This window comes from Phasianus colchicus, chromosome 2, assembly GCF_987193195.1.
Source record: "Phasianus colchicus chromosome 2, bPhaCol1.hap1.1, whole genome shotgun sequence".
In the NCBI taxonomy this organism is placed as follows: domain Eukaryota; kingdom Metazoa; phylum Chordata; class Aves; order Galliformes; family Phasianidae; genus Phasianus; species Phasianus colchicus.
In genome coordinates, this window is record NC_143437.1 from 6,405,512 (window position 1) to 6,426,221 (window position 20,710).

At 37.9% G+C, this 20,710-nt stretch overlaps 1 protein-coding gene across 4 annotated transcripts in view; it reads right to left on the reverse strand.

Annotated features, from left to right (window-relative positions):
• Positions 1–221: 221 nt before the first annotated feature.
• The window catches only part of APLF (aprataxin and PNKP like factor), a 28,856-nt gene continuing 8,367 nt past the window's right edge, over positions 222–20,710 (reverse strand). The window contains exons 1-10 of one of the 4 annotated variants that reach the window (XM_090134648.1): positions 20,501–20,706; positions 19,150–19,206; positions 17,691–17,854; positions 16,241–16,391; positions 14,867–14,993; positions 14,449–14,618; positions 11,546–11,931; positions 7,525–7,650; positions 4,500–4,546; positions 222–439 (exon numbers count right to left, since the gene is read on the reverse strand). In XM_090134648.1, the coding sequence (XP_089990774.1) occupies positions 234–439; positions 4,500–4,546; positions 7,525–7,650; positions 11,546–11,931; positions 14,449–14,618; positions 14,867–14,993; positions 16,241–16,391; positions 17,691–17,854; positions 19,150–19,206; positions 20,501–20,593 (1,527 nt within the window). In that variant the 5' untranslated portion in view covers positions 20,594–20,706 and the 3' untranslated portion in view covers positions 222–233. Of the gene's footprint in view, positions 440–4,499; positions 4,547–7,524; positions 7,651–9,538; positions 9,592–11,545; positions 11,932–14,448; positions 14,619–14,866; positions 14,994–16,240; positions 16,392–17,690; positions 17,855–19,134; positions 19,207–20,500; positions 20,707–20,710 lie in introns of those variants that run through there. The other 3 variants (XM_090134647.1, XR_016463843.1, XM_090134649.1) reach the window with 3 other exon arrangements.

The window sequence follows — 20,710 nt, forward strand, 5'->3', positions numbered from 1 at the left end:
ACTGCAGCTGACACACAGTAGAATCCCAGAGATCAATCATTTAACTCCACCACTTAAAATAAAAAAAAGTGTGAAATTCACACAAAATGAAAGGTATTGCTGAATCCCTTCACCACCATAAAGCTCTCCCCATACATCACTGAGGAAAAAGTAGTTTTCAAAGCAATTTCTGTTCTTGCACACCCAAATTTTAACACAACTGGATTGCACATTCTTAATGTTATTCAGTGCAGCTACTTTTTGGTCTTAACAAATCCCTGTGCTTCTTTCACAAGTGTTTCAACATCTTCGTTATCCTTTTCTTCTGAACTTGGTTCCCAGTCAGAATCTTCATCAGTAGGTTCACACTCCTCTTCCTCATCATCTATGAAGCTGTCATTGAGATCGTATTCATTTGGTTCACCATCGTTATCACTGTCTTCCTCTAAACCCCTTTTTCCTGGAAGGACAAAAATGTAATAATGCATTCATGAATCGTAACCATAAAACTAAAAACTTCATCCAGAAACTACTTAGTTGATCTATCCCAAGACGACAGAGAATCAATTGAAGCATCCTACCTAATTCTGACAATTTCTGGTTAGATTTACAAAAGCTTCATGACAAGTTGAACCATCTTCTTTCTCTCTGACATCTGCAGAACTTTATCACCTATCACTAAAGTGTCTGATCACCTCAAGTTTTGCTTATTGGCTTTACGCAGAGTTCCTTTTTACAGTGAAGTCAGAAATGGCTTCAAAGGCAGATCATGCCTGACCGATGTGGTGGCTTTCTATGATGGAGTGACAGCATCGGTGGACAGGGGAAGGGTGATCAACATCATCTACCTGGACTTCTGCAAAGCCTTTGACATGGTCCCTCACCACATCCCTCTCTCTAAATTGAAGAGGTGTGGATTTGAAGGATGGATTGTTCAGTGGATTAGGAATTGGTAGCTGGACGCAGCCAAAGGGTTGCGATCAATGGTTCTGTGTTGGGATGGAGGCCAGTCAAGCGGTGTCCCTCAGGGGTTGGTTTTAGGATCAGTGCTCTTCAACATCTTCATCAGTGATATACTCAGTGGCATTGAATGCACCCTCAGCAAGTTTGCAGATAACACCAAACTGAGCAGTGCAGCCAATACAGTGGAAGGAAGGGAAACCAGCCAGACAGACCTGGACAGGCAGGAAAGTGGGCCAGTGAAAACCTAATGAAGTTCAACAAGGCCAAGTGCAAGATGTTGCATCTGGGCAATCCAAGTGTTTATACAGACTGGGTGAAGAACCCCTTGAGAGCAGCTCTGTAAAGGACTTGGGGGTCCAGGTGAATGAGAAGGTGGACAAGAAGCTGGACATGAGCCCGCAGTGCGTGCTTGCAGCCTGGAAGGCCAACTGTGTTCTGGGCTGCATTAAAAAAGGGGTGGCCAGCAGGGAGAGGGAGGTGATTGTCCCCCTCTACTCAGCTCTTGTGAAGCCCCATTTGCAGTACTGCATCCAGGCCTGGGGCCACCAGTACAAGAAAAACACAGAGCTCTTGGATTGGCTCTAGAAGAGGGCCACTAAGATGATCAGAGGGCTGGAGCACCTCTCCTATGAAGAAAGGTTGAGGGAGGTGGGCTTGTTTAGACTGGAGAAGAGAAGGCTCAAGGGAGACCTCATTGTGGCCTTCCAGTACTTGAAGGGAGCCTATAAACAGGAGGGGGAACAGCTATTTATGAGGGTGGATAGTGACAGGACAAGGGGGAATGGTTTTAAACCGAGACAAGGAAGGTTTATGTTAGATATGAGGAGGAAGTTCTTTTCTGGTATCCAAGCCTTTTCCTCAATGTCATAACCCATTAAAAACCCCAGGTAAGACATCGACCATTCTGGGCAGATGTAAGGTACTACCCATCTAACAGTCATTTAGTTAATGAAATACAATACTATCAATGCTGCATAACAGCCCAAGGCACGTTTCTGCAGAACTACTATTGAAAAGCTAAGGAATTATGATTACCCTTTATAGCACAGAATACAGTTTATTACAATTTAGCAGAGGGTTGTTAGGGTAGTATGGTTAGGTTGCAGTTGGACTTCACAATCTTTAAGGTCTTCTCCAACCTGAGCGATTCTATGAATGTAAAATAAATGTAACTTGCATCTCCAACATACTGTGATTGAGTCCCTATTCTGTCCCCTTCAGGGCACAGACAGTTGTCTGTGACTTACCTGTTGTCTCTAACCATAATTCATAATGATATATCACAGAGCAAAGCTGGTTTCATACAATTACACGCAAAAAAAAAAATCACATTTTCTACTACCTCTTCACTATCAGTATCAGACCTCCCCCATTCCCAAACCAGAATTTAAACTGACTAACATATAGCTTTTTTTTTTGAAAGCAAGAACTTCCCCAGTTCTAGTCTCTCTGATCATATCAATTATTCATGATTTTCAAGAACCACATACAAGCCAAGTCTGGATCTCAGGGTCTGAAAGTTTTTCAGTGTTGCTTTATCAGTGTTTTTCATGAAGTCCCAACCTTTTTTTTTTTTTTTTAAAATCACTGGTATTAACAATGTGAGTTATTTAACCAGATTTACTGTCTAAGCAAAATAAGACAAAAGAAGAATACACATCACAGACTACATCTATAGCTAAACTATACATCTTCCTTGCCATTTAATCTCTAGCTAACTTGTAGGTGGCTATTTTATCCCTACACTTCCTGCCTTTGGCTATTTTATACTCAAATTCCTCAATGATCTTATATGGCTTTTATTTCCTGTTCACTTATTTCATAAGTGTCAAGTAAAAGACAGCAATCTGCTAGATGACACATCCCACGCTCTCAACCAAGATCCATGCTGGATAGTTTATGCTTTCTTTCTGAACAAGGGTTAAGGAAATGCTAAACACTTCTTTTCCAAGATAAATGTAGTCCACCTGTTTTTTCCCAGTTCACTTAGACTATTTTATTAGGCAATTTTCTAATTTTATGTCTTCAATCTACCTTAAAAACTTACCTCTTTGTGATGAAATTGCCTTCTGCTTTCATAGTATTTCACAATACTCTGTGTTGATGGCAGGCATCAAAGACAAAAAGCCTCTTTTTGTAAGAAACAGATGCTGTTTGCATCACATTCCCAAACTTTTTTGGACGGATAGTCTTGCAGTATTCCTTTATTGCTCAAATGCATTGACAAATTTACCCATTTAAACCAATTCTGCCATGTGAAGCTCTGTCTTGGCAGCAGCATTGTAGTGGCACTACCATGGCAGCAGTGCATTCTTCTTTCATTTATTAGTAGCTGCAAATCTTCAGCAAGTTTATTTTGTTTCCTGGTTTTGATAGACATGTATAACTCATGCTCTACAAGTTTACACTATCTCCCCTTTCCTTGTGTGTCCATAATTTCTCATTAGTTACACTGCATTAATATTCTGATTGTGTTATTCTGCCCTTAGGTCACACACCTCTGAGTAAAATCACATTCAATTCCTCTTTTCCAACCTTGAAGATTCTATGATTCTAAGACCTTGAAGATCATTCAGTCCAACCATCCGCCTATCACCAATATCTCTCACTAAACCACGTCCCTCACTACAACATGTAAACATTTCATGAACACCTCTAGGGATGATGACTCCACCACCTCCCGGCACACCTTAAGTGTGCCCTTAATAGGGCTGAGTATAGAGCTTTCCCCCCAGACTGTCATTTCCTTTATCTCATCTAAAGATAACCTAACAACAAAGTCTGTTGAGCAATTGACCTCTTAAACACCGCAGTGATTATGCAGCGCTCTCAAACATAAGAATTCCTCCCTAACACACAGCCCCCAAAAAACTATTTTGTATTGAACCATTGCTGAGAAATTCACCAGGTGACCTTTTCTTGGAACTAAAAACCATTCCTTCCCCAAGAAAAATGTCTTTAAGATTGGTATTTTCAAATCCCAAATTGAAGTATTTAAATATTTTACAGTTAACTCAATAAATTGCTCCTTAATAATGTCATAATTCTAATTCTTTAGGAGAAGTACATTATCATTACATGTCCATAATAGATTTGCTCTGAAGACTTCTTCATAGCACTGGGATTTCAAGTGGAAAAAAAAGTGTCCAATAATCAAAAAGGGATACATGAAGCATCTCTTCGAATTCTTTAAGAACACACAAAATATAAGCAGGGTATCTCCCTGTGTTTTTTGACAGTTACTGAAATATATTCCCTGCTTTCATTTTCTTAATACAGTTCTGAATAGATAGGAGAGATCTGCTAATGTAAGATGCCATATTTATACTGCATTTAATTTATAAATTCATAACCTATTTAATACTCATTAAAAAAAAAATACTATATTCATGGAAATACTCAGTTGCCACATGGCAACTTCTATCTGGTTTTTATGCTCTTGTATATTATATGTTTAAAATTGTCTGATGTAACCCAGTTATTCCACATTTTTATATCCATTGTTGGTTTCTATCCCCACATATACAGCCTTAATTATATTGAATAGTTTAGCTTACCTGGAGGTACGGTGTGCTTGTATTCAAGTTTGTGTTGTGGATTTTTCCTGAAAAGAAGAAAACAACAAAAGCGTGATTTGCCTCTGTGCTCAACACATGAACAGCACAGAACTGCATGGTATTTTTTGGATACACACAGATCTGGAGAAGGTGAACAGCCTGAAAGAAGAAATGAACTGATTTGTTAGTTGAATCCTCAACACAAGATTAAGAAGCAACCTCCTCCCTATATTCCCCTCACCTTTGATCTGAAAACTCACTATAAGAAGAAAAATCAAATGTCATCATAAAAATGTATAATTGCATGAGAATGATATAATTATACAATCATACAATTCTAGAATTTATTGTTCTCTTTAATACAGTTTTCACACTTAAATCAAGCTATTGTTACAGACTTGCAGAGACTTAGACCTTTTCTATCATGCTATTTGTTCTACTGCAAAGAATTCTGTGTTACATCTCAGCTACAGTCACAAAAAACATTTTCATTAATCAATATTCATTAAAATAAAAGTTTGTGATCGGTACTTTACTGCAGTGTCTGTGCTTGTAGAATGAAGGTGGAAGAGAAAACAGATTGAGTAAGAGCTCCTATTTCTTATTAAGAAAATAGCTGGTTGGTCAAAATTGAGATAAGTCTTCGAAGTCACCTGATGTGCACTGGTTCAACACAGTAAAATCTGATCCAATTATTTACTCTAATGAAAAAATGAAAACAGAATATAACTTCTGGTACATTGAGTACAATGCACATCACAGGTCTGAAACACTCAGGTGTAGCTTCCATATTTTGCAGTGTATGAATACGAATAAAATAGTTTGGGAAATCAAAGAATTTGGAAAGAACTGCTTGTTCTGAAGGATCACACAGAGTGACTACAGGAAGAATCACTCATTTCTGCAGGATGGTATTGCAGTTCAATTTACAATTTTTCACATCTTCTGAAAAAAAAAAAGTAGCATTAGAACAATGAAAGAAAATGTAAAGTCAACTCGCTCTTGGACTGCCAAGACGTTCCACTCCTCCAAGCTGTGACTACCACAGGTAATTAACACACATCAGTGTTTTCCCCCTCTTCACAATCCCTCTGCAAACAGTTAAGCAACACTAATAAATTTTAACTGAGTGTAATATAACTAGTATTGTGCTTATTTTGTTAGTATACTACAGGCTTTTCTTGGGACTGCCTGTTCAAATTGTTTCTACTCTATTTTCCATTTTTTTTCTGTACAGAAATAAGTTTCTAACTTCCAGAAAACCAGTTCAGTTATCCTAATTTCTGCTTCTCAACAACAATTAAGAACCATTATTCAATTATGACACTCCCTTTGGAACCACCTGAAACTTATAGATGAGTCAGCAACTGCAGCTATTGCATATTTTACAAAATGTCTTTGCTACAAAAACTGCCTTGTAAAACCAGTTGCTTATTTATGTTTTATTCTTCAAGAAACAGAGTAATATAGACACACTTCAGCTATGTATATACATATATATGTCACAACTTGTGACAAATTCAAGCATTTCAACTTGATTTACAATTCCATAGCTACTGCCATCTTGAAGTACATTACGTATGCATTAAAGTTATGTTTATCTGAGTGAGAAATGGAAATACTGCTTCCTACAACATACTTGGTACAATAACAGAAGGAATTACCTATTTCAGTATTCTATTACTATCACCAGTATCAGACAATTAGATCATAACTTAAGACAGTGTTTAGATCATTCTCTTGATTACACTCTCTTCAAATTGTAGCCTACAACAAAAATTATTTGAAAACTCTTCAATCCACATCTGTTGGTAAGTTTAAAGAACTGGCATTGCTTCACAGGTGCCTCATATCCTTTGCCTTTAAATAATTAAACAGATTAAGAACTGATTATCTTACAGGCAAAGATGCTCTCTGCGCTCTGTGTTTTGTTTTTGTATTCAGTACCCACTGCACTGCTGAAATGCACCCTGGCAATTTCACTACTGGTATAAACCCAGATTTCTTGTTCTGAAGTACTAAACTCATCCACAACACTTTGTTATATTTCACAGAGAACACATTCTTTAGAATCATCTATGATTTCTGGAAGAGAAAGTGGAAAATGTTTCTGCTCAGACACAAGCTCTATTAACAGCAGCTGTAAGTTTTAATATGCCTGAGCAGAAGTGCTATTTCCTCAAAATATATTTTTCTGTCCATATAGTCAACTATTCAGTAGTCACCTAACAAAAAAAATGGGTGGTCAAGCATTGTAACAGGCTTCCTACAGAGGTGGTTGATACTCCAGGCCTGCCAGTGTTCAAAAGCCATTTGGGTAATGCCCTTAACAATCTGCTTTAAGTTTTGATTAGCCCTGTAGTGGTCAGGCAGCAGTACTGATCTCTGCATGTCTCCTCCAACTGAACTATGCTAAGATCTGCCAAATAAATGTTTAAAATCTAAACACTCTGAAGAAAAAATAGAATAAAACAATCTCTCAGAAAATCAGCAGCGCTTAAAAAAAAAAACTAAACTACAGTAAACCAGAAATTAGATGTTATTGTTGCTACCTGAATTATGCTTTCTAGGAAGTCAAATATTAATTAAAATAGAGATCTTGAATAAAGACTCAAAATATACTTTATCAAAATTTAAACTAAAAGTGACACATCATGAACAACATATGTAGCAATAAATTAGTCTTCCTAAAAAAAGGAGTATGCTACGTGGTGAGAAGTTAAAAAGGCTGTTATTGTTTAAAGTTAAAAATCTATGTTATTGAATAGTTTCCAGAAGTTAAGATTCCATGTTTGCTAGGCTGAAATCACTACCAAACATTCTGCACAGACTTTAGTGCTTGGAAGGTAGCAGTCTATCCACAGTAAATTTCAAAAGGCAATGAGACAAGAAAATGAGCCACAATTGCATGCTATACTCAAGATTTAACTCAAGAACTACTCTTTGCTTTTGTGTCATTTTGTGACTGCAGAGAACAGTCTTAAGCTGTAAAGTAAGTAAAGCCATTTCATACGGTGCTTCTTACCTATAGCAAGCAGTTCCATATGGACATTCGGGGCGGTTATCATTGTCATCTTGAGTTACACTATGTGTTTCATAATAATCATCATCATTAGGGTGACTGAACTGCTGAAAGTGAATGGGATTCCTCCTGCAGAAGACAAATACATATATGGAGAATTCACTGTTCCATTTACACTCATTCTTCTGTCATTACATAAGAACAATTTTTTTAATGTTTATGCAGCACATAAGACCTAATTTGAGGATAACAGAAGAACATTTTGTCTCAGCAACAGTTAAAACATCTATTTTCCTATCTGCCTTCAGTAACAAGTTTCAAGATCTCCAGCCCATGTACCATCTCCTAGAGTAATCACACAGCACCAGTCCTGCTCAGAAGCTGACTTGCTCAGTTTTGGCTCCCTGTGGAGCACTAGAAGAGTTACAGAAACTCCTACTGCAGCCTCAGCTTGAGTTGGAAGGCTCAATGTATGGAACCAAACCACTGCAGTAACAGACTCTAAGTACACTCGAGGGATAATATATTTGCTTCAAACAACCTGTATCAACTAGTTGTTCTGGTATGTGTACAACTTCTTACTCACTTGAATACTTAAATGCTGTCACATTACTCCAAATGTCTATTGAATAGTTCACTAACAGTGAACAGTTTGCATTGGCTACTGTGACATTTTATTTGAAGTATCACATTACAGTCTGAGCAATGAGGAAATGAAGCTGTAATACAAGACATAACAGCTCTGCACGTGGCTGAATCAGCAATGTAAGCAGTGAGAGCACATCTCTGGCATGAACAGCATTCTGCTCTACAATGCTTACACATGAAGGATCCAAGATGTAGCAAACAAAATGGTTTATTAACTGACCTCTGTGTAACTGCTTCTAGTCAATAGGTTGGAATGCACACAACCCAAGACAAGGGAGCTACAAACACCACTTAAGGAACTTTAAAGCTTTATAAAACTTTTAAGTGATGTTAAAACAAACAGAAAAATGAGTTGTGATTTCAAGACAGATAAAAAAAATAAACACTACAAAAATGACACAGTTAACACGCTGTTACTGGAAGCACATACATTTTTTTTCCTATGATTTCTTTAAGAGATACTATTTCCAGATATAACACTTAAAAGCAAGGAATATGGGATATGTTAACAAACGATTTTTCCAAAGTCATCCAGAAAACACTTCAGTGACTTATCATACTAACTTCCTTGAGTACACAAGAACCACAGACAAGCTCTTCAATGAGCTACTTATAAAAAATTACAGCATCCCTTTCACATATTTACAAAGGTGACAGCCTTCTTGTCCTGGTCTTTGCTGTTAGTTTCTGCAAGCTGTAGAATAAATAAATACTATTTCATTAGATATCACTGCAGGGCTGCATTTACTTGTCATTTATTCTACCACAAGTTCTCAGAAAACATCACTTCCTAAATGAAATTCAGGCACTGTGGAGCTGCCTGCTCATTTCCTTTCCCATTTAAAAATAAATGAGATGAAACCAAATCATTTTACTTGCTCTGTTTTCTAAGTGCACAAAACTAACTTATTAACAATATTTGCAAGAATTCAAAATCATTTAAGACATAATTCATCTCCTCAAGGGGATATGGAAGCAACTAATGTTCTGTGAAATCATTTTTCTACTTTTTCCTAGAATAAAAGATGTACTTCATTATTTTCACCAAGGAAAGAATTCCTAATAGCTACCATTTAGACAAGCTATTATATTTTAGAAGATGCACATTTTCTTCCAAAATTTTTCTTCAAACCCTACTTGAGCAACAGAACTTTGATCTTCCTCCTCATGAAAGCCAAATCAAACGAATTCCAAAGGAATAAAGGAAAAGAATAAAGGAAAAGGAAGAAAAAGGAAAGATTCTTGATATATCTTCCAATAGGCTCAGGGCTTCTTTGGACCAGATGATGCTAAATTACATGTTGCCTGTGAAGCATCTTAAACATGTACTTCAGATGCTCAAAACTAGTATAAACATCTTTTATCTTACCTTTACCTGGATAACTTGTGCTTATTCCACTCCTAGGTGCTGTCCAATGATATCTAGCAAAACAAATATAAGCAGAGATGTGCATAGCTTGTATCAACAGCCCTCCTTGCAGAAAATCTAAAGCTTACATGCACATCTCTTCCCTTTTATAAAGGCTTTCATTTGTTTGAAGGCTTTGATATTTATTTGTTCTAGGCACTAGAGGTTTGATCAGTAAGAGCACAATATCTGTTACAATTAAATATACTATGTGAATTGTACTCCTCTAACTACTTACTCCATTTCTGATCAGGTTTTGGCTACCACAGCTTACACAAGGGCCTGATGTATGCTGAGAGAAGCACCAGTAGCTCAAAACAAGAGCAATATGTATGTAATGGGCAGAAGGTAAAGGTTCTAATGCAGCTGTCACCACCTGCAGCAATCACCTTGGTTATCAATCATCTGGCAGCCTCTTCTGAATCCACTAGCTTATAGAAATGACATAGAAAAACCTTCACACTGGAAGGTATAAATGCATGCCCATAACCAACAAGCTTATGAAAGTGGATCTGGCAGCAGCCAGACTGAGTAAGATTTTGTTGTGTATTGTTCTATACTGTGCTTTTCTTATGATACTTTTTCTCCAAGTATTGCTTCCAAAAGTTCATTTTAGAATCAAGACTTAAAAACAAATGTACACGTGCAGACTCCTATTCCATACCATTTGTAACTAAAATGTGCTCTCTTAATCTTCTGACTTACTGAAGGATTCCTAATATTTAATTCCACTCAACTCACATATGCAGGAAAACTAGTTTGAGATAAAGTAGTAGGAGCAAGACAAATGCTGCATTTGTACTACTGGATCAGCTTAATGGACTAATAAAATATTTTCATGATAGTGATTCAGGGCAAAAACAGACATGAAAAAGACATATGAAAAGTGGTAATTTGACACAATCATTAACACTGCATCTTTAAGCTTTTGATTTACCCTGCTGTCTGTGGCATTAGACACAATGAAGATACACTCGTGCTAGTTTGTTCTCACTAATGTTCAAGTTTCCTGAATATCACTGGACCCACTGACTGTTTCCTGGATTAGCCTTATCTCCTGCATTCCTGTCTGCACGGAAGTACCTAGAGCTCAAAGACACCTTCTACTACAGTGCTCACTAGCTAGTTTCAAAATCACCACTAGGCTTGCATCTTCTCTTTGATGCAGCAACACATGGTGTGCCAAATCTTTTCTGGGCAGAACTAGCAACAGAACATACACAAATTCCTGATGTTGTGGGACTTCTGTGTAACATCTGTATCTCACAGAAAACTTTTACAACATATCTTCAATCACCAAAAAGAGAGGGAGAACAAAAGAAATGCACTTCACTTGAAATATACCAAAGGAGGGAACCACATAAGGGTTAACATGGAGTTTCTAAGTAATGCTGTGCTGTATTTCTGGGCAGTGAGTGGAAGCTAAATAAGAAACCTGGCCAACTTACAATAAACATAATCTTTCATTACATAGGGATGACAGATAAAAAGTATTCTGAACGTTGAAGTCACAAGGCATGCAATTTCTTCCATAACTAAAACTCTTATAAAAATTTTTATCTGCTAATAAAACAAGCCTACAGGGTCTAGGTTGGACCTGTACCACTTACATCTCTTCTCCTTGCTGATACTTGTGACAGGCTGGCATATACAGGTTTGTTAATATATTCTCTTTTTAAAATGGACTTTTGTTTCCTATTTCCTTTATTTCTCTTTCTACTTTATCTTTTAACTTGAAGTATTTCATCCCTTTCTTGGTTGTATTAGCAGCTAACAAGACCACCCGGCTCTTCCTTTTGTATTTTAAGAAACAAATCACATAAAAAGAATTTTATCAGTCCCATGCTTACCAGAAGATTTTTTCCCCCTAGATCAAATCCTGTCATGACTTCATTGTTTTCTCTTACACAGCTAATAAATTACTTCTCAATTATATACAAGCTTAAGTTCGTTTTAATTTTGCTTTACCTGTAACAGCCTGCTCCATACATGCAAGGTGTCCTCTCATGCTTCATCTTTCTGGAGCTTTCTGAAGCCTCAGCACCTTTGGTTGTATAAGAAATCTCAGTGTCGTGATCCACATCTGCATTGGGCTCATGAACACCTTCCTGGGCACCAGTAGGTGAAGTCCTGTCCCGGGGAGCTTGTTGGCTTGTAGAACAAGTAAGCTGTCCTTTGTTTTCTGATTCCTCAAGTCTATTTGTCTTTCTGGAGATCTGACCTGATGGTTTACATCGTTTACTATGCAGCTGCCTGTCACTTTTTTCCACAGAACTTCCAGCTTTTTTTGTTTCAGTCTTGCCTTTTCTTTCTATGTTTCCCATGGTACTTTCAAGAGAAAATCCAGATGCATTCTGTGGAACAAGGTTACATTTTGAACAACTTGAAAATCTACACTCTACAGAATTAAAAGCATTAAGGTCAAACTCTTCCCTGTGTTGTCACTCCAGTTTCCAAAATCATCTTCTCCACATCCAATTAGCTGTTACATACAGCTGCCAAATGAAAAGCTTTAGATAAGAACATGCACAGAATACAAAGAAAACTTTATCCTAGAGCTTCCATCCTCAGCCTCAGTTCTTTCACAGGTAAATATGCTCCTCTCCTATCACCTTAGCCTCTAAGTAGTCTAAGGATTTTAGTTTAAATTAAATTTAGATTTAAAGTACTGCTCCTTAAAAATTAAGATGGGTTATACATGTCAGGATACAGCAGACTGTAGAAGAATATACATTACTTTACAAGAATCAATTTTAATATCCAAGTACCAAGATTCATGGGTTATCTATATATAAGAGATATATGGGAATCAATAAGTACAGACCTTGAGCTTAATCTCACCTCTGAGGCATTTGAAATGCTTTAGCTAATGACCTTAAATCATAAAAATCATTAGCTCATCAGGCTAATACTGCAGTTTTGACAAATCCTGCATTTCTAGTTTTAGAATATATACACTTAAAAGTAGTATATACACTTAAAAGAGGAATGCTTCAGAGAAAGATGATACATAACCAGGCTGTAATCTGGAAGTATACCCATACTAAAGCTGAGCTATCCTGACACTGTAAAGTAACTACTCAAACATCTCTACAGTTTATTACCTGATTTGCCACCTCCTGTAAATTCATATTTAGTTTACATTGCTGTGTTTGGCACACTTTGAAAATCGACTGCTTGCTTCCTGTTTGATTTTGCTCTTTTCAATGCAAAACTAACAACATATTCACCAAAGCCTGAGGCAACTGTAAACGAGCAGCAATGCTACTAAGAAATGGCAAATTCAGCAGGAATCTCAAGTGATCCTTGCAGCACCATGTTAAGTCAACTCAGGATCAAAAACCACTCTTCTGTGGCTCCCAACATAAGGCTCAAACAATAGCAATTAAGAAATTCAGTTTTCATGTGCAGAGATGTGACTCGATTACTTTTCCTAACTTGCCACACACTTGGGGCTTTTCACTACTATGTGCCTTACCCTCATTAGATAAAATACGGGAAATTAATTAAATCTGATCAGATCTTGTGATAATTTCTTAAAAGAAGGAAAATACTGTTATTGTGGAAAATCAGACAGCAGCAGAGGTCGTATTCATTTCTGGCAAGTGTATGACTGCACTGCCACCTGGCGGCTGGCTGGCACGACAGCTGAGTTAAGGCTTTTTCTCTTAACCTACAACATCAACACTTCAATGTTTCAGTTTTCTGTGACTGGTTTGAGCAAGCAGAAGTGATAATCATTTCCTCCTACAGAGTTCAGGAAGCAATTTTTTTTAGTATACTTGAAATAAACGTTTACAAAATTATATAATAGCAGAAATAAGTGAGGCTTATATAGCCACTAGCATTAACATTTCTAGTCAAGAAAACATTTTCAGATTAAGATATATTACATTATATCAAAACTACCCACAAGTAATAAGCTCAAACTACCCACAATTAAGCTCTAACTCTCCACAAGTAGGTAACTTCAATAACAAAGATTCAAAAACAATCCACAAACATGTTTTACAGCATAAAAAATGAAGCATACAAATGAAAAGTATTTTTCAGATCTTGTAACAGATCCAAGCAGTTCTAATGTTAGAGGCTAAAAACACCAACTTGTTCATTTAGAAATCAGTAAAAGCCTTAGTTTGTTCCCACCAGAATGAGTTTTGAGGATCATTATCAACAACAAACATCTTTTCATTATTAGCAGAACACTATCAGTAAGCATATAATTGCCTAAAAATGCAGTTTTACTTTGACAGACTCATTGCCTAGCCAGACTGAAGACTCTGCTTGCTCACAATCACAGACAATTTTAGATTTCAGATGATTTATTCCCCTCCATTTTTGACTCCTACTGCAACAGCATTACTTCACTCCTCACTATCTTCAAAATGTAGCAGTTGATGGGGCTTGCACAGGTGTTCCAGCCACAAAATTTAACCAACTAGAATGGCACTACTTTGGGTAAAGTCCACAGCTGACTTGTATCAACACCATCATCCATCACCTAACCCCCTAAAGACTTCTCAGAAAAACAAACCATGCTTCAAGCTACTTTAAATAAGACTACTAGAGCAGCACTTTGTCCCATCTTCCAGATCTCCTGCTGCAAAGCTGGAAGTATGGTGTTTCTATGGAACAATCACAGCCAAGATCCCAGGTCTCAAGAAAGAAGCAAGAAACACACTCATTACCAAGTCTCTGAAAGCTTCTTTGTTACAGAGCTGCTCAATGAGCTGGCATTTCAAAAAGAAGCGTTGAACACAAACTACAAGCAGAACACATAGTTAAATTCTAAACCCAGCCGTAAATTATGACATTGCTAACTACATTCTCATTTTTGAAATACTATCATTTTGCTAAGAGCAAAATGTTACCTGTAATGAAGAGGACAGTCGTCTCCTTTCCTCCTCATCTTGCTCTTCATCTTCAAAATTCTCTTTAATTTCTTCAGAAGCTGATCTTTTTCTCTGCAGAATATTTACTTCTGATTTTAAAGATTCCATATTGCTTTTTCCCCTTCCGTGGCTTTTTTTGTTTCTATCACCTTGAAGAAAAAAAAAAAAGTCTGGAACACAGCTTTTACTGCAAAACCCTGAATACAGTGGAAATCTAAAGTTACCTGGGTACAAGCCATGAGGAATATCAGTAGATGTGCATGCACGGTTTCAACAACTTTTACCATTTCCTGTACTCCTAACTGGACTTTGTTTAGAGGAGTAATACTTGTGCTTTTAAATACATGTCAACATACACTGGATATTGGTATGCAACCATACTACATTACAAACTTACCTCCTCTCATTATAGGCTCAGAAATCCTTGGAACCAGGAGGTCTTTTTCCAGCATCCATGATGGAAGCACCCTTCTCCTCTGAATAGATTTTGACTGTTCACTTTCATCATCATCAGAAAAATGAACCTGGAACAATACTTACTCTGTAATACTTTTTACCAGTTACAAAAGAGAAAGTAAAACTAGAACACAAGTCTGTCATCAGTTAGATCCTTCAAATGTAGTCTGGATTACTACTTTCAGAGAGTGCCCATTGCCTGAAAATGTTAATAGTTTCTATTCACTCAGAGAAGTGACATGTACAGAAGCTTTCATTCTGTACAAAGTTCCTCAGACCTCTGGAATAAATGTATAAAAGACTGAAGACTGAAAGTTTCATAGAACACCTTTTTTAGGATCTTGCTATGTAGTTTCTAAAAAAAAGATAGGAGTAAATGGGTTTAACAAACAGCAAATGCCTATTTGTCAAAAAACTTCAAAGTTCTGCTAGCATTCTTTGAATTTCTTTCTCCAGAAAGAAATCAACTCTAAACATTGTTTGTAAGAAGTTAAATACACCAAATGTATGTTTAATACACACTCATTTACTGAAATACCTTTTAGCAAATAGTGCCAAATTGGTGGTAAGTAAACAATCTAAGAATCCCTACTCCAGTAAAGGCCAACATTTTAGCTACTAGCTACCATATAATGATGTTGCTCAAAGTGTCCCTTTTAGCAAGCACTATGATGCTTGATAAACAGCAGAAGCTCTAAGGAAAAGTTTATGGAGCCAAAGGAATTTTTCAGACTGTCTGAAGGCAATTTTACTCACAAACAGTAAGAATAACACACAGTGCTTGCTCTAAAAACACAGCTACCTACATGTCTCTGTGAAGATTTTGACAACACACCTCCATCACTGCTGCATGATTCAAATGAACAGGTTGCTAGTACACTTACAGCCAGCTCAAGACATCTGCAATACAATTTATCCAGATACAAAATTTTAATTTCTCAGGTTGATTGAAAGAACTATCATTTATTCCCCTAGGAATAATTCCCTGTGCAGGCAGTAACTGACTGGAGACTAGAACTTGACACGGTTCTGTAGTACCACATCCAGCTCTAGCACTGTTAGCTCAAAATATTCAAGTAGCAACAGCTATGTTATTTCTGTGTATTTCAGAGAACAAATGACTGTAACATACTTGCCACAAACACAAATCTACAGTGTCAGTTTATATACTTCTGTAGCATATAAGCCAATCAATAAACAAATATATTTTGAGCAGATAACTTGGTCTGCCTGAGTTGATTTCTCAAGAAAAAAAGCAGAAAGACACACATCCATATATACACCAGATTTTACTGTAAAAATATCAAGCACTCACCAGATGTGTGGAAGTAGAGTCATCTCTTCTTGTTTTTGTGCTACCTTGCATCCCAGAGGTGGAACATGCTGGCTCAGGTAACGAAGGACTATGAGATATCTCAACAGGGTGAACACTTACTGCTGCTTCTGCATCAGCCTCCTCATTATTCCTGAGGAAAGAAAATCATTCTTAAGTAGTCAAACCCACCACAAATATGAACACGTACTTCTTTAACACAGAAGCCTATCTGAACTTCTGTTATTAAACTTACCAAGTGAACCTAACGCACTCTTACATCGATTTTTAGAGGAAATAAAGATGTCTTTCTACCTTCCACTGAATTTTTAACGAGCAATTTTCCAGTAATTACTGATACCCTACTGTAGTGCTTTAGTTTTTTTTTTTTTAAGCTCATTATATATAATATCCATTCCCACAACAAAACTTGAAGTTGTTGCTTGCAATTTGCTACGCTCTAAATCCATTTTTGAATTGTTTACAGTATTAGCTCCCTCAAAAATATAAATTGCTGCATGTTTCTTCATAAGAAACAACACGATCTTTATTCAAATTACATTCATTTACTTCCCACTGTCATCTTTGAACTCAAAACATGTATTTGACTTTCTAGACTTAGTGACTTGAGTTTTTTTAATGTACATATCATGCTGCATTGAGGATATTGGCCATTGGTTATATACTAGAACACAGCAAACCATTTTTTTTTTCTGAAGTTAACAGCTTTCAGTGATGTGGATGTTGCTTAAGTTTCATTTAAAAGTTTAACCAGTTTAACCAGTTCTCAAATCTAATACTATAATAATACAACCTAATAAATCAAATATTCTAATGAGTGTGCAAGCAAACAAATCTGATGAATTTAAAAAGAGATAGTGTCATGAATTTTGATTTTTCCTCTCCAAATGTTAGAAAATAGTATTCATGATAAGCAAATACCAAGTCGAAATGTCACAAATATAGTTACTTTCAGTTATGGCAGAAATCACATAACATGGATATGTGGATGACTATGGAAGGCACTCAGCATTTGGCAGTGGTACTTAAAGACTTCTTCCTTCAGGCAAGTAGTTAACATCATTTCAAACTAATGTGACAGAAAAGGGAACTTATCATTACATAGGTAAAGCATAATACCAGATGAGTACAGATATAGTTACTGGAGTACCTACATTTATATTCAAGCAATATCAAACCACTCCTTTCACTCTTAAACGCTTTCATGCAATGCTGTTAATGCTCTCCAAGAAGAGGATGTAAACTAAATAACATTGAAGCACGTAGAATACAGAACACCATATTCCCAGAATTGAGACCACTTGTCATATACACCTCCTAGACTTAGTGGTTTCTGGGCATCACCTGTTGGGCCCCTACGTGAAAAAGGCTCAACTTAATGATTAAAAAAGCTGTTGCTGAGAACAAGATCGTAATTGGCAGATATTGATACCTCTCTGTGCTCTCCACAGGTTGAGCAGAAAGGACCTTGAAGATGTATTTGTCAACCATCAGGGAAAAGCTATCACCAAATTTCAATGAGTGCCATTCATGAGCTTCCAGTGGTAGCAGCCGGCCGTTCTCAGGAGACTGATAAAAGCATGAATCTACATGAATCTGTGAGACAGAAAGAATAGCTAGCATTAAAAAAGAGCATATATACATAACATGGCTGAACAACACTCACCATGCTCTATCATACAAAACATATTTGCCATAGGAATAGCTACAGCAATGCTGCAACATCAAAACATTAAAGACAAAAACAGGCATATACACTGGATAGCACAATTAATTGAACTAGTTAGTGAAAAGGTGGTTTGTTATTTTAGTATCAAAAATTGTTTCTTAACATTTCAATCCCACTTGATGCTAAAACAAACAACCAACCCAATGAAACAAAATAAAAAACAAACAAGGTAAAATAAAGCTGTGTGAACTGGTGGGAAGGTAAACTTCAAAACTAGCGGGGAAAACACAGGTAAACATAGTCCTAGCAGGTTTCCAGACCTAGAAATGAGGGCCACAGCTCACATTTGTAGAGTTAGCAGCTCGTGGACTGAAGAACTAGGATACAAATGCCATTGGCACGCAACTCCTACAACACTCAGCCAAGTCTTCTAAATAAACGAAGCCTGAATCTGAGAGATACCAGCACAGATAAACCTGTGGTACCAAAGCAGCTCCTCTTGGCCCTCACAGCACTGGTGAGCAAAATAGCCACAACTCTGTTTAACAGAAATAGCAGCATCTATACGTATCTTAAATGTTTTAGCACAGCCTATGCACAAGCTCACTGTAACTATATAAAGACTTGATGAGTTAATTACTGCAAGAACACCTCCAATTTTTAAAAAGCCAAGCGTTTGAGTAAGTTTAAAACTTCCCTCTAACAACAACTGAGTTTATTTGGAAAAGAAGAAAAAAAGACTATTATTTGGGCAGCCTGGTCTAGTGGTTGGTGACTCTGCACATAGCAGGGGGGTTGAAAACTAAATGATCATTGTGGTCCCTTTCAAGCCAGGCCATTCTATGATTCTATGATTTGCTGAAGAGCAAAGGTTGTAAATTCATAGAATTTTTCCGAGAAGAACCAGGGGAAATCAGTGAAGGGAACAGATCTCTGTCTTAAAAGCAAAGGCAGCACTATAAAGTAACATACAAAACCTCTACAGTGTTTTATTTGATTCACCCAATCACTATTCTACATGAAAACATTAGTAATGTTACCTGAAGTCAGAACGACACTGTAATGTGAAAGTAAAGGTTATGAACTGAGAGCAAGGAAAACTGAACGCTGTTCTCAAATCACAAGTGTGACATCACAAGCAAATCTAAAATAAACTACAGCAGCTGTATTTTGGTTTTATAAAAGTAAATAGAGAGACTGAAGTTACCGGTTTGATGCGAACCTGGCCACCCACCACTTCCAATATGGCATGTTTTCGGGATACTCGCTTATCAGTAATCTGAAAGGGAGATAAAAAAAACCTATGTGAGATCCATATATTTAAGAACCAATTTTCAGAATCAGAAGCATAAGGAATCCAGCACATCTTAGCAAGCTCTCATTGAAGGCTGCAAATCCGCAGCTCTGTAGATCATTTACTCAGCTGCTGGGATCTGGTTTTAAAAGCCTCAGTCCAGATGCTTAGAGAGACAAAATACTTCTCACAAGAACATACTGAAACCCCAGGTGTTAGGTTTTTTTGTTTGTTTGTTTTTAATGAGTATACTTCATCCTTACATTAGTTAATTCATTTACACAGGATGGGGCAGGGTGTCTAATTACTGTTCTATTCACTGTTAAGCACCATTACTGCCCAGAGAGCTGTGGGTGCCCCATCCCTGGAGATGCCCAAGGCCATGTTGGATGGGTCCTGGGCAGCCTGAGCTGGTGGGAGGCAGCCAGCCCATGGCAGGGGATGGAATTGGGCAGGCTTTAAGGTCCCTTCCAAGCTCAACCATTGTATGACCGTGTGATTATGCAGAAGGCACAAGTGGCTGAAGACACTGTTGACATCTCTTGACAAAGAGAAACACAAGAGGTGTGTGGGCTGTAAATAGCTAGCAGTACATGCTATGGCACGTCAGCATCACTATCAGCACAAAAAATAGTCTGTCTGAGGGAAAAAAAAAAAGTCTACTTCAAAAAAAAAAAAATAATAACAGTACAGCAACACTCTGCTTTCAGGACAAATTGGAGTTGCTGGAATGCACCTTGCTGCAAAAACACCTTCCAGGCTGGATGTGGCTCTGGACATCCTGGTCTGGTGTTTGGCAACCCTGCACTTAGCAGGGGATTGAAAACAGCTGATCATTGTGGTCCTTTTCGACCCAAGCCATTCTACGCCGATCTGTGTTTGCAGGAACATTGCAAAGCCCCCACCACTCCCACCCCATTCAGCACATGGCAGGGACAGCCATTACAGGTGGTAGTGCTGATACAGGTTGGAAAGACTCTGTTAAGCTCGCTGGTTGAGAGCCCTGCAGTTTGTGTAGATAAAAGAGAGCTGTGACTCCGGACTAAGTAAACAAGGATGTTCTACTGAGTCTTCGTAACAAGAAAATAGGGATGTTCTCTTTGGAATCACTTCAACTTAAGCCTTAAGAGCTTCCTAATCAACTGATTTACGGCATCGCTGCCACCGCTCCCGCACCACTGAACCCATTTCCACCCCACACCGCTAAACGACGACTGCAGGCGGTTCGGCTCAGCACAGCGCTCAGCTCACGGCCCGGCCGCGCCCCGCCCGCACTTACACCCAGCAAAGGGCCGCGTCCCAGCAGCGTCTCCCCCGGCGGCAGCGCTACGGGGCAGCCCCCGTCACACGGCGCCAGCCGCACGCCCGCCATGCCGAGCTCCGCTCCCTCACGTCGCCCCGCCCCAGCCGCTGTTGGTGTTTAAATCCCTCCCGGCTCCGCCCAGCGCGGCCGCACGAGCCCGGAAATTGTAGTCCGCCGCCGCGGCCA